Source organism: Galeopterus variegatus, unplaced genomic scaffold (assembly GCF_000696425.1).
Source record: "Galeopterus variegatus unplaced genomic scaffold, G_variegatus-3.0.2 Scaffold2544, whole genome shotgun sequence".
Lineage (NCBI taxonomy): Eukaryota > Metazoa > Chordata > Mammalia > Dermoptera > Cynocephalidae > Galeopterus > Galeopterus variegatus.
Genome location: NW_007728655.1, coordinates 160,660 through 176,398, shown reverse-complemented (window position 1 = coordinate 176,398; position 15,739 = coordinate 160,660). Strand labels below are relative to the sequence as shown.

At 38.8% G+C, this 15,739-nt stretch overlaps 1 protein-coding gene across 1 annotated transcript in view; it reads right to left on the bottom strand.

The window, feature by feature from the left end:
• The window catches only part of DHX15 (DEAH (Asp-Glu-Ala-His) box helicase 15), a 53,460-nt gene extending 38,010 nt beyond the window's left edge, over positions 1-15,450 (bottom strand). Inside the window, exons 1-3 of the mRNA XM_008582203.1 lie at positions 15,187-15,450; positions 8,662-9,097; positions 3,183-3,376 (exon numbers count right to left, since the gene is read on the bottom strand). Of these exons, the coding sequence (XP_008580425.1) occupies positions 3,183-3,376; positions 8,662-9,097; positions 15,187-15,257 (701 nt within the window). The 5' untranslated portion in view covers positions 15,258-15,450. The remainder of the gene's footprint in view (positions 1-3,182; positions 3,377-8,661; positions 9,098-15,186) is intronic.
• Between the last annotated feature and the right edge of the window lie 289 nt (positions 15,451-15,739).

The following is a 15,739-nucleotide window of genomic DNA, read 5'->3' as shown; positions in this document are numbered from 1 at the left end:
ATTAGCTGTTGAATGACTAAGCATTACTCATGTAAATTGGATTCCCTCAATATCAAAATATCTCAGTAATTTTATAGCTCGGGAAAAAAAATAAAAATTATCAAACTGCTTTCTCCCGTAAGAAATTATCAGCTCCCTCAAAAAAACTAAAGAATAAATTTCTTAAAATTTGTTACAACTCTAACAACAGACAAAGTGCTTCTTAAAATCTACTGCATCGAGGGTTCAGTTCCAATTAATGGCCAGCTGCCAAAACAAAACAGAACACTGCAAAGGTGCAACACTAGGAGCCATCAGCTTCTACCTTACATCAAAATGAACTGAGATATTTTTCACTGACTAGTCAAATACTGCAACATATCTTTCAATAACTGGTCTGCTCTTCTTTAGTTACTACATTGATTTTTTTTTTTTTCATAATTTCCATTCCAAGATAGCAAAATAGGAAAATAAATATGTTGCAAAGGGAATGCTTCAGAAAAAAAGGATGGGGACAGGCAAACATGCAACAAAATACAAATACTATTCGGCAGTAGGGCCTTTGTAAACTAACTTGTCCACTGGGACTACATAAGGCCAGACTGACAGTGTACACTAACTTATACTAAATCCAAACCTCTGAAAATAGCACAATATCAGACCTAGAACCTAGAATTTATGCATGTGTCTCAAATACTGCAGAAACTATCTTTGAATCTTTCATCTGTACAGGGATGATTTAAAGATACACTAATTTAGGTACAGTGCTCTCAAACAAACTATGGCTAAATTCCAAGTTCCTCAAGCAGAATTTTCCGAACTCAGTACTCTACCATTCTTCTGTAGTGAAAAAAATTATAAGTTCCCCTGGCTACACAATGGATACATAAACATTTTATATGCATCTGTGAGAACAGCTAATGGAGGGTACTGAGAGCTATCTGATATATTCACTCTTCTTACCCAATTAACTATGTAACTGATTTTCAGTAAGTTAAGGCTTTAGCTGTTTTTAACATCTAGGTTCTCAATATGACTTGATAAATGACTACACAAAACATACCTAGGGATTCATAAAACACTGTACCTAACGAAGCACTTCCATTAAAACTACCACTAACCCTCTTCCTATTAAATAGGAAGGAGTTACACTCAAAATTTTTTTATTCCTTTTTTTTTTTTTTTTACCAATGTTACTTAAAGACAACACCAGGTTAGCTCCTAACTCTTCAGCAGACTCTAGATGGAATCCCAATAAGCTTACTTTGTCCAGAAAAAGTTTAAAAGAAAGTTTAGTTATAACCTCTGGGAACTGTTCCCTAAGAAACATCACAATGCCAAAAACACTTTTACTTCGAGCTATCAAGTCTATTTATACGTTACTTGTCACTCCCTATGAACTGAACCAAAATCTTTCACAAGCACACCTTTTGAAAGCCTACCCTTTCTCCACTTCCTACCACACACACACAGCCCCAACACTATGTATAACTTTCTCACATCTCAATTTCCAAATTCTGTTCTCTCTACTTAACTGCGGCTTACCAAGAAAAATTTAATGCATAGTGAAACAAATGTCAGAATGACATCCCTTAAAGAGTAAAATCTGCCCTTTATTATCCTCAAGTCCTTGACATTATCTGTACTTTATAGTATAAGATATTAAACCATGATTGTTTATGTAATTATTTGTCAATTACATTATAATTAAGTGATCAGTAATGCGATATCACTAAACTAAAAGGATTTATCCAATAAAGATTAAGGCTTAGGTTAAAAATATGCCTCATAAAGTCATAAAGGCAAGATGGTTTAAGTAATTTAAAGTTCAACTGTTGTTAAACACGATTCTGAATTAATAAGACCTAATAAAATGAGATATAAATCAAAGAACTAGAAAAAAATTGGCATAAAACATGAAGAGTGACTGAATATTTTGATTAAAGAACATTTTTTAAAATTCTGAGTTATATTTTAAGAAATTATACCACTAAGAGATGCACACAGATGAAATTGTATGTCTAGGATTCTCTTCAAAATAATATGGGACTGGGAAAATTTTGGGATATCAATGAAAAAAGATTGACAGGGTTGAATACAGTGTTCATTTATACTATTCTACATCTGCATACATTTGAAAATTTCTATAAAATACAGTTTAAAAAAATGAGATTCTTGTCTCATTTATCCCATAACACCGTGTATATATCTCTGCTATTAAAGACTCATGTCACTTCCCATATAATGTTTCAATGTGTCTTTTAAAAACAACCTCAGGTGGGCCAGCCCCGCGGCTCACTCGCGAGAGTGTGGCGCTAGGAGGGCTGAGACTGCGGGTTCGGATCCTATATAGGGGTGGCCGGTGAGCTCAACGGCTGAGCGCGGTGCGGACCACACCATGCTGAGGGTTGCAATCCCCTTGCTGGTCAAAAATAAATAAATAAATAAAAAATAAAAACAACCTCAGAGAGAAGACTGCATAGTGACAAAGAGATCATTTTAAAAAATGACTTAAATGTCACATAAATACAGAATAAGCAGAAGCAACAAGAGAAATAAGGTTTTCAAAAGAATGATCGTTAGGCAACATATATCACTACTTATGCAAAACGCAAGCGTAAGGTAAAGATAAAAAATTAGGAAAGTTAAAACATTGGAAAGAAGCTCAATATTACAGTCAATCACTTACACCACAGGTATAAAGAATGAGAACCCTTAGGAGGCTCCTAGAGTATACTACAGAACAAAAGATTCCTTTTTTTTTTAGCACATAACGTATGCATGTTAATAGCTGCATAATTAACATTAGAAGTCCCCTCTCCCTCAAATAAATCATATCACATGCCACACATCATTCTAAAAGCATCTTTTACTAAGATCACTTTTCTATCACATTTAAATATTATCAGAGTGCATCTACTGAAACCTCATTTTACAATACCAGTAACATTTCATCTAAGATATAGCACCAAGTAACTAAAATCTGACCTTTGGACTTTAATTTCTACTCAATTACTATATATATGTTACTACCAAGAAAAAGAATCAGTATTAAAAAGTCATCTAGTACATCTAAGAAGGTCTACTTTGGACTATTCTATTCTAAATTTGGACAACTCAAGCCTCCACTAGCAAAGTCCCCTATCTAGCAGTAGAAAACTGTAAGCAGAGAAACAATCTATTGTTAAAGACATAGTACTTACTTAAGAATAGTTTTTGCACTACTGCAGTCTTCAAATCGAATGGAATAACCAACTTCCTGGCCCAACATCACATCCATTTCATCAGCAACTCTCTGAGCCACACTCATCGCAGCCACTCTCCTGGGCTGGGTACAGGCAACTCCTCTCTTGGGTCCCGGTAATGACCGCATGTACTCCACACACCACTGTGGAATCTATCAAATAATTTCACATTTAAATTAATTCTGCTCTGCCTGCATATCAAGTATATTTAACATAAAGCACTTTATCTCATTCCAATAATTTAAAACAAAATTCAATTAGGCAAATAACAGAGTATTATTTACGAGTCAAATTTATAATAACACACGCTCTCTAAGCCAAGGAAGGATCATGTATAAAATTCATATGACATAATTGTACTCCTGAGTGGGCTAGGTCCACCAAGACTTTGCTGAATAAGCTCAACAGTGTGAACTGTCCTGCATTTATTATTTCTCTATGCAATGAAAAAAAAACCTCAACTTGCAACAAATTCTACTTTATAACAACTGTTACACTTTCTTAGAATATTTTTAGAAACTAACATTTTCCATTTAAAACGTAAATTCCTACACAAGTTTTAAAATGCAGGTAAAAGTAGAAATCATATAATTCAATTCAAATTTGGTTTGTAAGCCCACAGAATCTAACTCATAGCACCTAACTCACTGGAACTCCTAACTAAATTCCTACACAAGTTTTAAAATGCAGGTAAAAGTAGAAATCATATAATTCAATTCAAATCTGGTTTGTAAGCCCACAGAATCTAACTCATAGCACCTAACTCACTGGAACTCCTAACCCCCCCCTCAGCAGCAGTATACACAATTAGCAACATTTTAGGTACTATCCTAAAAGCCAATTTTAAGAACTGCCAATCCAATAGGACCTAGAGCAGCATACTGCCTTGAAGAAGGGCAGCGGGCGAGGGTGGTGGGGAACCCAAGTACAAGTTAAGTTGGTTGCCATGATGACAGTACATTTCTTCTCTGTTCCATTATCAATAAAAGGTATAAGTTCCTCATTCTTCTCCAGGCACTTAACTGGAAAAGAACCATGGGGAAAATGTAAGTGCTCATTACATTAAACAGGAATCCACTGCTGGAAGGACATAATAGGTCTCCATCAAAGTCTCCAAAAGCCTATTAGACTCTAATGTAACAAGAAACATGGGGTTTTTTGTATAGTATTAGTACAATGAATGAAGAATATTGGTTGCTATATTATTATTACATTTACGTTAGGTTACTTCTGCAATTTTGGGATAACTTGTCACTGAAAAACATCTGAAGGGGGGAGGTGAATATGCTGCTTCTCTAAGAACATAACAATACACATCTTAAAAGGGTTTTAAATGAACAAGAATGCTAAACAAAAATAGCACTGTTTCCCTGGTTCTATAAATCCACAGACCCAGCTTTAAGAGTTTTTCCAGCATGGCTTTATGTATGTTCTCATTTTGGCAACCGTCTTACAAAGGCAAAGTGTAGCTTAGAAGACCAAGCAAAATGAAATTATGGCATTCACTGGCAAATCAATTCCGAATTCTCAAAGCAAAAATGTTCACAGATTATTTAATTCACTCCAGTGAAATGGATAGCTTACCACCACTTTAAAAACAAGACAAACCATTTTGGTTAGTAGTTTTCAAAATTCTGATCTCAGGACTTGTTTATAATCCAAAATAACTCAGGATGCCAAACTACTAATAGATTTGCTGCATTAGAAAATTAAAACTAAAATTGCTAAAATATTAATTCCAACAATAACATTTTCTATGAAAAATAGCTGCATTTTAAAATAAAAAAATTACCTAAAAGAGGGCATTGTTTTACATTTTTACAAATCTCTAATGTCTGGCTTAAAAGAAGCCAGCTGGGTTCTCTTAACTGCTTCTACATTCAATGTGTTGCAATATTTTAAGTATACAAAGAAAATCCTAGGGCTCCTGAAAGAGGTTCAGAGACTTTCAAGGGTTCCTAGACAACATTTAGAGAACTCTTTGTCAGTGCATCTATTCACATTTATAAGGAAAACAGCATTAGGAAAGCAAGCCAGGTCCTGAAATATGTAGGCTACTGGCTTACTTAAGCTAACGATCATTTCTTCTAAAGCTGTTCCTTCTTTTCAGCTTCTTCCCTTCCTCCACTTGAGGCCATCTTCCTAAAAACCAATCCTCAGTACTCTAATCTTGTTTTATACATTATCCTGAGTGGTCTTATGTATTACCCTAATTTCTAATACTACCTACAATACATCAATGTCAATGTCAATCCTAACTCTAGCTCCCATCCCCAGCCTACTGGTCATTTCCACCTGAAGAATGAGTATTTCATTGGCATCTCAAATTCAACCAGTTCAAAAGCAAAACCATTTCTGACCTTCCTCCAAATACTTATAATTCCTCTCATGTTCCCTACTCAATAATAGTTAACACCCTGACTCCAATCCATCCTTTATTCTCCATTTCACTGAGTTTTAGAGAGTCAACACTTTTGTTATGGCCTCCTATATGCCCTGTAATCAACATCCTCACTAGATAGGACATTTTTGTAAAAATCCTTGTCACTCCCCTCCAATTAAAAAGCTCTGGTGGCTTTCAAGTTACAGCAAGATATATTAAGGCCCAACTGAGAGTTCTAGTCTCACCTGCCCCACCTCCCCTTTCATAAACATGCTACACTCTAATCAAGGCACACAATGCTTTTCCTTGTCTAAACATGTGCTTTACTCAAGTTGTCCATTTGGTTGAATTAGCTTCATCTTCTTATATATGGGTATAGTATGTGCACACTAAGTAGCAATATGAAATGTCTTTACTATAGATCAAAAGTTAAAATCCCAGCCAGCCACTCCCCCTGCCACAAATAAAATTAAAGTCATTACTTTAGATTTTGTTTGAAGGACCTAATTTTCCAACAGGCACAAAAAGATAACCACACAAATGGCTGACTATTCTTAATGGGTTAAGCTGAAATTTAATAAGTGTGTGTCAAAAAGCATCTGGACGAAATTTGCCTTTTAAATTGTTTAGTGTCCCTTCAAATCCTCCAAATGCCCTAAGTATTTAAGTATCTTAAGTATCCAAAAACTCAAATATTAATCCAAATAATCACAAACCTCTAGTGAGTCAACTTCACCTTCTTCTACACTAACTGCTAATAAACTCATTTCTGAAATAAGGCAGACCTTATCAGACAACAGAATAGCAATATGAAATAAATATAACTTTGGCTATAAGCCACCTAAATCCATAAACTATTTAATCCAGGGTAACCCTCTAAACCTAAGTTTCTCCTAAATCTAAACATCATTTTGCTTATCTGTAAAGTGATCAATACCTTCCTTGAAAGGTCGCAGACAACAACTTAAATGAGATAATACATGTACAGTACACAGTGCCTGGCTTTATCCAAGTGGTAATTAAATGGCTGCTGTTATACTATGCAAACTGGTAAAACATTAAGAATCATTGAAATACTACATTAATAAGCTGTAGTCTTTAGTGTATTTTAATTCTTTAAATTTCAATAAGGTGATTGAAAAAAGACACCAACAATTTCAATGCCTAACATTAACTCTGAGTTTTCCTTCATTTAAAAAGAAATATCATACTCACTAAGGTTTAGTCTTTAATAAAAGCTTCCTATTTTGGTTGCTATGGTAGCCTTCAAAATGTGTCCATGAAATACTCAAACTGATCTGTGGCACATGCAACTTAAAAAAATGATAAATCGTATATGCAGCATGCTCAATTATAAATATGTTTCACAGGTGCATAAATATGGAAAACAGGCCAGTAAGAAACAAAATATTAATAATGATCTCTGCATCATAAGGTGGGTAACTATTAAAATCATTTCAACACTTTCTTGAATTTCCAAATTTTTTTTTCTTTTCTTTTTTTTTTCCTTTTTGTCTTTTTTCGTGTCCTGCAACTGATCGCAACCCTCAGTGCTGTGCCCGCACCTCGCTCAGCCAGTGAGCGGGAACCGGTCTGTATGTGGGATCCGAACCCTCGGCGGGAGCGCCGCCGCGCTCCCAAGCGGCGCACTGTAGCAGTGCGCCACCGGGCCGGCCCGAATTTCCAAATTTTCTACAATGGCTGAGAACTGCAACCTTTGTGATCAAAAGAAAATTTTAACTGATGGTTCAGTCTCAAGCATATAAAAAGATTAGCTTCAGGGGCCGGCCCGGTGGCGCTCCCGCCCGAGGGTTCGGATCCCACATACAGACCGGTCCCGCCCCCCCGCTGAGCGGGGCGCGGGGGCAACGCCAAGGCTTGCGATACCGTTGCCGGTCCCCGGTCCGGTCCGGGGGCAACACTGAGGGTTGCGATCCGTTGCCGGACACGGAAAAAGACAAAAGACCAAAAAAAAAAAAAAAAAAAAAAAAAGATTAGCTTCAGGGGCCGGCCCGGTGGCGCTCCCGCCCGAGGGTTCGGATCCCACATACAGACCGGTCCCGCCCCCCCGCTGAGCGGGGCGCGGGGGCAACGCCAAGGCTTGCGATACCGTTGCCGGTCCCCGGTCCGGTCCGGGGGCAACACTGAGGGTTGCGATCCGTTGCCGGACACGGAAAAAGACAAAAGAAAAAAAAAAAAAAAAAAAAAAGATTAGCTTCACTCAGCAAGAAAATACAAATTAAAAATTATGCCAAAATACCATTTTTCATCTATAAGGTTTGAAAAAATTTAAGTTCAGTAGCAGACATTCTAAGTTTCCTACATGTGCTCTTATAGAGGCTCATGGAAGGGTAAACTGATACAATCCCCACAGAAGATGATCTTCTGACCCAGCAATTTCCACTTCTAGGAAATTATCCTACAGATATACTTGCCCATGAAAAACAACCATTAGAGACACACTAGATGTCTACCAATAGGGGCCTAGTAAATAATGGCTCATCCATGTTTGAAAAATATCCTGGATATATTATTAATGAAATAGTAGTACCAGTGTTTATTGCGAGGCGGCGACTATTAACCAGATGGATGGAGGTCACAGGAAGAGACTTTACTATGCTTATTAGCACTTCCATTTTTTGAAAGAGTAAATAATATTCACATGGTTCAAAAAAATTATAAAAAAACAAACAGCAATAAAAAAAAACCTCCAATGTTTGAGATTTTTCCACCTAAGCACTGGAAAACAAACTCTGGGGTCCCAAATCTGCACTGTGTAAGAGTCAAAGTGGGTGGGAGAGCACTGCTCTACTGTACTTAAGGTAACAAAGTTAGAAAAAACAGCACCGCTCTTCTCCCCTATGGACTCAGGGAAGATAGGTACTCTCTACAGGATTCCCACTCTGAGTCACTAAAAAGTGCTAAACATCAAAGCAGCTATTCTTCAAAGTGTTCTACAAGACAGACAACAGGAATAACCACCAGCATCAAATAAGCATCATTTGGTAAACTTAAACATTAATAAAATATGCACCATGGTATACAATAACTCACCTGTGTTGTTTTACCAGACCCAGTCTCACCAACCAATACAAAGGACTGATGTCTAACCAGAATATCTGTAAACCTATCCTTGTATTCCCAAACAGGAAGCTGAAGCCGTTTCTTTAAAATGTCATAGTATCGAGGAGTGTGGGGTAAGTTGGTGAATGGATTAATGCACTGTGGAAGTGATGTGTGTCCTGCATGTCCAGTGTGTGTTGAATGAGCAGAATGTGTTGAGTGTGCTGAATGTGCCGAGTGGGTTGAGTGAGCTGAATGGGAAGCTTTTAAAGGTGGTAATCCAGCACTGATAAGCATAGCATTAGTTGAAGCTCGCAATTCCTTCTCCTTTTCTTTCTCCCTCTCACGCTCTCTATCTCCTCTATCACGTTCTCGGTCTCGATCTTTAGACCGATCTTCACGATCCCGGTCACGATCTCGATCCTTCCTAAAAACAAAAATTTAGAATTCAGATTCTGAATTGTATGCAAATTGTTCATGGCAGCATTATAATCACAAATAGTGTAAATGTTCAACAAATGAATAAACTGATATAAAACTCAATGGATTACGTAGCTATCAAAAATAATGAGAAAGAACTTATAATCAAGAATTCTCTATTCTCTACATCTTTCCCTTCCTTGATAATACCTCAAATTCTCTTTCCACAACCTCTAAAATGAGGTAAGGTAACACAAAAACTCAGTCTCCTGCAAGTAAAGCCCCTTCTACCTAGACAATAGGAGTCAGAGACAGGGTAGGGTGGGGAAAAGACAGGGCCAAATTTAAAATGAGGTAAGGTAACACAAAAACTCAGTCTCCTGCAAGTAAAGCCCCTTCTACCTAGATAATAGGAGTCAGAGACAGGGTAGGGTGGGGAAAAGACAGGGCCAAATCGGGCAATCAGAAGATGGCATCAATCTGTCCCAGATTCTCCATCAAGTTATATAAAGAGGTATTTTCTGCACTGAAAATATATTCACAATTTAGCAAGAACACTGCCACTAGACACAAAGACAACTCCACCTCATATTAGTTAAAAAGTGGAAGTTTTGTGCAATACTTTCGTAATTCATTTCTAATAAATTACTTTAATATTCCTTTGCAATGGTAAAATGTTTTATGTTGTAATGCTAAGTGAAAACAGCATAGTACAATATTTCAAATATCAGTGTCTCAACTAAGTAATGCAAACAAATTACAGAACTGCAGGTAAGTTTGTTCTCTTAGTTATAATTTTCAACACTTTTCTCAATTTTGTTCAATAAATGTATACTGCTTTATAATAAGAAAAACTAAAATTAAGACACTTTTATCCCTTTGTCTTCATTGTTTACTCTTGGCAATTTAGCCTTAGCAGCAATAATTGGAAGTACTCCGTAAATCTATGTTATCTTGGTCCACCATAAAATGAAATACAGCCAAGTTAAAAACAAGCTTCACTGAATACTATTGTTTTAAATGTTAAAATTATGCAGATAGCCACCACATTAAACTTGGGTCAATTTTAAGTAGCCAATTCTGGTGTCTACTTCTAGTTACTAGAGAGGATCCCTAACACAGTACAAGAGTAATTTCATGCTACACATAGCTCAGACATACCTCACCTGAAGGTGGCCTCTGAGGGACTGGTGGTAGGAACAAAACTAAATAATCTATGCTTACTCATTCTACTAATCCAGTTTACTTCAGACCAAGTCCTACAGCAAACATGCTGTAAGGTGTTTGGACCCAGACTTGAAATAGTGAGGACAACTGGAGCTATGACATAAACCCAATAACCAAAAAAGTACCAATTTCCTGTGCCCCAAGGACCAGTAGCAGAGCAGAAAAGAGCATTCATTCTCTATAAGGGTACACCAGCCAGGCAATAGTACTCCCTTTGGCGGAATACAGCTAAAAAGCTAAACCCAGCATTGAGTTAGTATGTTTCCACAATTACAGAAATGGTAAGCTGACCAATTATATCTGACCTTGTCCTTCACAAAATATGTAATTCTATTCCATCAAACATCTTCTTTATTTGCTTCTCTCATTCTGCCTCTGGTCTAAAGTGGTCATTAATTAAATAAGCATTCATACTACCCCCAAAAGGCAAAGAAAGAATAGTTTATAATAGGGCACACAGAAACATGCCCAGCAAAGTGAGAAGCACTGCAGTCACAAATAGTTCAAGACTAGACATCCTAAAGATTATGGAACACAGAGCTAGAAAAGAACCCTTAAAAAAACATTTGGTCTAAGTAAAAATAAAAAGGATTCATGTTTCTAGTACTCACTCCACCCTGGGGAGAAAGGAGGAGACCAAAAAATTTCTCCTGTATTTTTCGCACAGTACCAAGCACTTAAGATATAAATCTAACCTTCCAAAAGTTACAAAATTGTGAAGAGGGATGAACAAAGTAAACTATGTATTATATATATTGCCCTGCTTTATTAAAGTAATACCTATACTAACAGAGATTTTTTCAGGGACCCACTTCACCAGAAGCTTCATTATCACAAACAAACAAACAAACAAACAAAAACCCCACTACAGCATCAAAAAGCACAGAATACATTCTGAAGACACGAAGATTAGCTGCTGACCAAGAAATGGGGATGGCTGTGGTATAAAAGTAAAACGAGGAGCACTGGGATCACAACCATGGGCAAGGAATAAACCTCAGTGTACTAATCTGTAAAGTGAAATGGATTAATAAAAAAGCCTCAGATTAAAATAAGAAAGCAACAGGGAGGATACAGAAGACAAATTCAATCACCTACAAATGTTGCCTATGGTCAAACTACCCATCTTCAATTGGGGAGGAAGGGGAAAAATTAAAGATCAGTTAAGTGGGGACTCAATCCCTCTGCTTCATAAATACGGATAAACTACTGTGCATATGCATGTCTTCTTTTTGAAAAAGGCACTTTTCTTATAAAGAAGTTTTGTTCTTCAAGATTTACTAATTGAGGGCCGGCCCGGTGGCACACTCGGTAGAGTGTGGCGCTTGGGAGCACGGCGGCGCTCCCACCGAGGGTTCGGATCCCATGTAGAGACCGATCTGCTCACTGGTTGAGCGCGGTGTGGGCGCGACACCGAGGGCTGCGATCCCGTTACCGGTCACGAAAAAAGACAAGGAAACAAAAAACAAACAAAAAAAAAGATTTACTAATTGAGGTATAATGCTTAAAGAAAAAAACCTGATATCAAAACAGTTCTTAATAATCACTTAGCCACAATACTTGCAGGGAAAGGGACAATATGAAAGTTGTTGAGCACATGGTTCTATATTTCAAATAAACATTGCTGTTTATCTGGCAACTTTAGTTCTAGAAACTTCTAAGAATATAAATATGTATGTTTAAAGATGTTCACCATACTTTTCATTTATTAAATAATGACTGGGAAACTACCTAAACATCAATGAATGTGATACTCGTTAAATAAGTTATAATATACCTTTACAACTAGAGTACTACACAACCAATGAAAAGGATGTTTATCTATACCTAATGACACTTCTGAGTGAAAAAAAAAAATCAAAGCACACAGCTCACTTGGTGAGAGCACAGTGTTATAACACCAAGGTCAAGGGTTCAGATACCCGTACTGTCCAGCTGCAATAAATAAATAAATATTTTAGTTTATATTTGTGAATAAATACGCAGAGATATTAAAAAATGTTCTCCAAAGATGGAGATGAAGATTTCTGGGAATTTATTGCCCTTTTTTAATACCTTTGTGTATAGACATTTCTTTTGTTCCCTAGGGCAAGTTACTTAATGTCACCAACCACATAGGACTGTACTGAAAATGTATTTATACATATAAAGCATCTAGAACAGTGTCAGGTGCACAGTATGTACTCCACATATGTCACCATATTATCAATATATTAGCTTCACTCTTTCACAACTCACAGGAAAAGCTCTTTATCAGGAGTATCAGAAACGCACATCAAAACAAAAAATGTCCTTATTTGCAAAAGTTTTTTCCATACTTCAACAGTAAGTTGTCTTTTTGGTAATAATTCTATTTTGAAGATTTGGGGAGTTGATGAAAAAAGGAACGAGGCCAGAATATGTAACAGAAACCTACAACTTCTCCAACAACTCCAAAGTTAAAATAGGCCAGGAATAGCATATAGAGCTTTATATAGTTTGGTAGCATGAATATAAGTGAAATCTCACACTCAATTACTCTTTCTCAGTACGGAGGAAATGGGACAGTCGTATTTGACAGCAGAGTTCACAAGACTGACAAGCCTATGCTCTCAAATAAAGCCACCTGCTAACTACCAGGGCTATTAAAAACAAAAACAAATAAACAAACAAACAAAAAACTGCAGAATTATATGGCAATCAACAAAAGTGACTTAAAATTACCAAGAACGAAAAAAAACCCCTGAGAGCTAATAAACATTTAAAGTCCACTGCTAAAGAATACCAGTTCTATGAGAAAGGCACTCAAATGAAATAAAAATGAGTATAAAAAACTCCCTCCAGAATTTCTCAGAACTTGGGCATTATTCCAAAAATGAACTGACTCTCCTTTACAAACTACAGGCAACTGTCAAATAATAGCCAAGGGTCACTAACACAGGTCATCATCACAGACCCAAAAAGTCAACATTTTTACTAAGAGTATCTGTTTTGCAAAAAAAAGGAAGCAACCATATACACACATTGTGGGAACACTAATCCCAAAGAAAGCATTTTAATTGGTGTACATATGCACAAATCTGAATGAGTGAATTCATTCCCTCCCAGGAAACTTCATTACAATCTGACCTGTTGTGAGAAACAGTTGCATCTTAGCCGGATGACAAGCAATTTATTTTTGCTTCACAGGAAACAAGAACAAAGTGTTCCCTACTTTACTAACTCATTATAAATATCATTAAAATAGGTTGTAATAACTCTTAACTACAGTATTAGCCCATGTGCTGAAGAGTGAAAATGAAGAGAAAGGTTCTAGATATTGCTGTAAACTGTGTAAACTTGCACAAGCCACCTTAACTCTGGTCTCCATTTCTCATGCCTTGAGAAGAGCTGTTTATACTTTCTAAAGTTGCTTCCAGCTCCAAGGCCTAACGTATAGTTCAAATGCACTAATGTTTTGCTGGGATTTTTTTTTTTTGGGGGGGGGGGCGTTGGGGGAGAGGGCGAACAGCCTAAGAGGCTGCTTTACACTGTCACTGTATCATTATATAACATTGTAAACAAAAAATTCACAGAATTATAATGTGAAAAATTTCTGCTTTCCATATTCTATAACTCAATATACAAGAAGATATCGAAAAGTACATCCTAACCTGGCTTATACTCCACAGACTCCAAAATCAATCCAAATTAACGACTTTAGGGAAACAAAAACTCACAAAACCTATATACATGAATTGCACAGTAATTCTGTGCCACATGAACTGAGTAAAATAAGATTATGAAAGTATTTGGACACTCGGACTTCGGAGTTTCTTGCCTGAATTAGCCGGTACTTCAGTAATGCAAATACATACAAGAAATTATTTCGATGCAATTAATCAGTTGCTTAAATGAATTGCTAAATTCCTCGTTATCTTTAAGGAAAGAAAGGCTAGGGGAAAGGAATCTGGAACACCTTGAGTCTGTGTAAGTATTTCAACTCTAAAGCGTCACATATTTCTGCCATAAATATTAAAAACACTTTTTGAGAAGAGTCTCCGTATTACAAAAACTACTTACAAAGGAAGGCGCGGGAAAGACAGAAATTGAGAACTAATAGAAAAAAAGAATATCTTCTAATTCCTAACCCAGAGATGCTCAGTAACTATTTTGACCAAAGTAGGAAATAAAAGGAGATGGCTGGAGCGTAGGCAAAGCGGAAGTTTGCCCAGTGTCTACTTCGAAGTGTTTGAATGGACCGGGGCGCGCGCTCTCCCGCCAAACTCCAAACTAGCAGCCTTCCAGCCCGTCAAGTATACTCCACGTTTTCCTTTCTCCCGGCAGGCCCTCTATTCTCCCTTCCCCCGAGCACTCCTCGTTTGCTCGCCTCAACTCCCGCCTCCCCCACCCCAGCCTGCACAAGAATCCACGCGCGTCCCCCCTCTTCCGCCCTCCACCTTTCCCCCTCCTGAGCACCCAGCCGCCCCCAAGGCCCTCTACCCGGCTCCTCCGTTTGAGAACTACCTGGTGGCCTTGGAAGCAGATATCCCGCCGCACCCTCCCCCCCAAGAAATGGGGATGGCTGAGGCCACGAGGTCCGCGGTCCACTCCCGCCCGACCCCCTCGAAAGTGACTGTCTCTCGGCTAGGCACAGGGGAGAAGGCGCCCTCGTGGTCACCGCAGGCCTCTCCACCCTCCCGACGGGGCAGGGCGGCGGCCCCGCCACTCGCATCTCCCTGCCCCCATCCCCCCGCGCCCTTGCCGCGCCGAAAGACCGCCCGTCTTCCCCGACCCGCCGCTGGTGAACTGTGCCCAGAGAAAAACAAAAGCTCGCGCTCCGAGGGCCGCTGCCCGCCCGGACCCCCAACAAAGCCCGAGCCGCTGCCTCGCGCCCCCGGCCTGGCTTACCCATCGGTCCCCGCACGCTTCTTGCCGGAGGGGTAATCCTCCCCCAGGTCCAACCGGTGCCGCTTGGACATCTTCGCACTTTTTGAGCGGGCGGTTATGAAGGAAAAAAGAAAAGAAACTAGCAGCTGTATGAGCGCAGTCGAGGACAGCCACTTAACTCTGGGGGACCCCCACCCCTCCCGCTACAACAGCTCACACCGTGCGGCCGGAACCAGGAGCTAAAATGGCGGCGGCGACGAGGGCTGGGCCTGCGCGCGCGCTTCCGCAGCGTGCGGGCTGTGCGTGCGTGCGTGCGTGGTGAGCGCGCACGTCCTCCAGAGGCGGGAAGTCCAGTCCCGCCTGTCACCTTATTGGCCCGACCTCGCTCCCGCCCAGCTCATTCCTCTCCGCCGGCCTCCTCCCTCTTCCGGAACTTTCTGAAGATCTGAGCCGCTGTTAACGCGGTGTATTCTGGTGGCCTTCAAGTTCCGTTTCAGTCTCACCTTACCCCTGTGACTTAGGAAATTGAGAAAGTCTAGTCCCAGTTAGGAAATCCTGTCCATCTGTATGATCC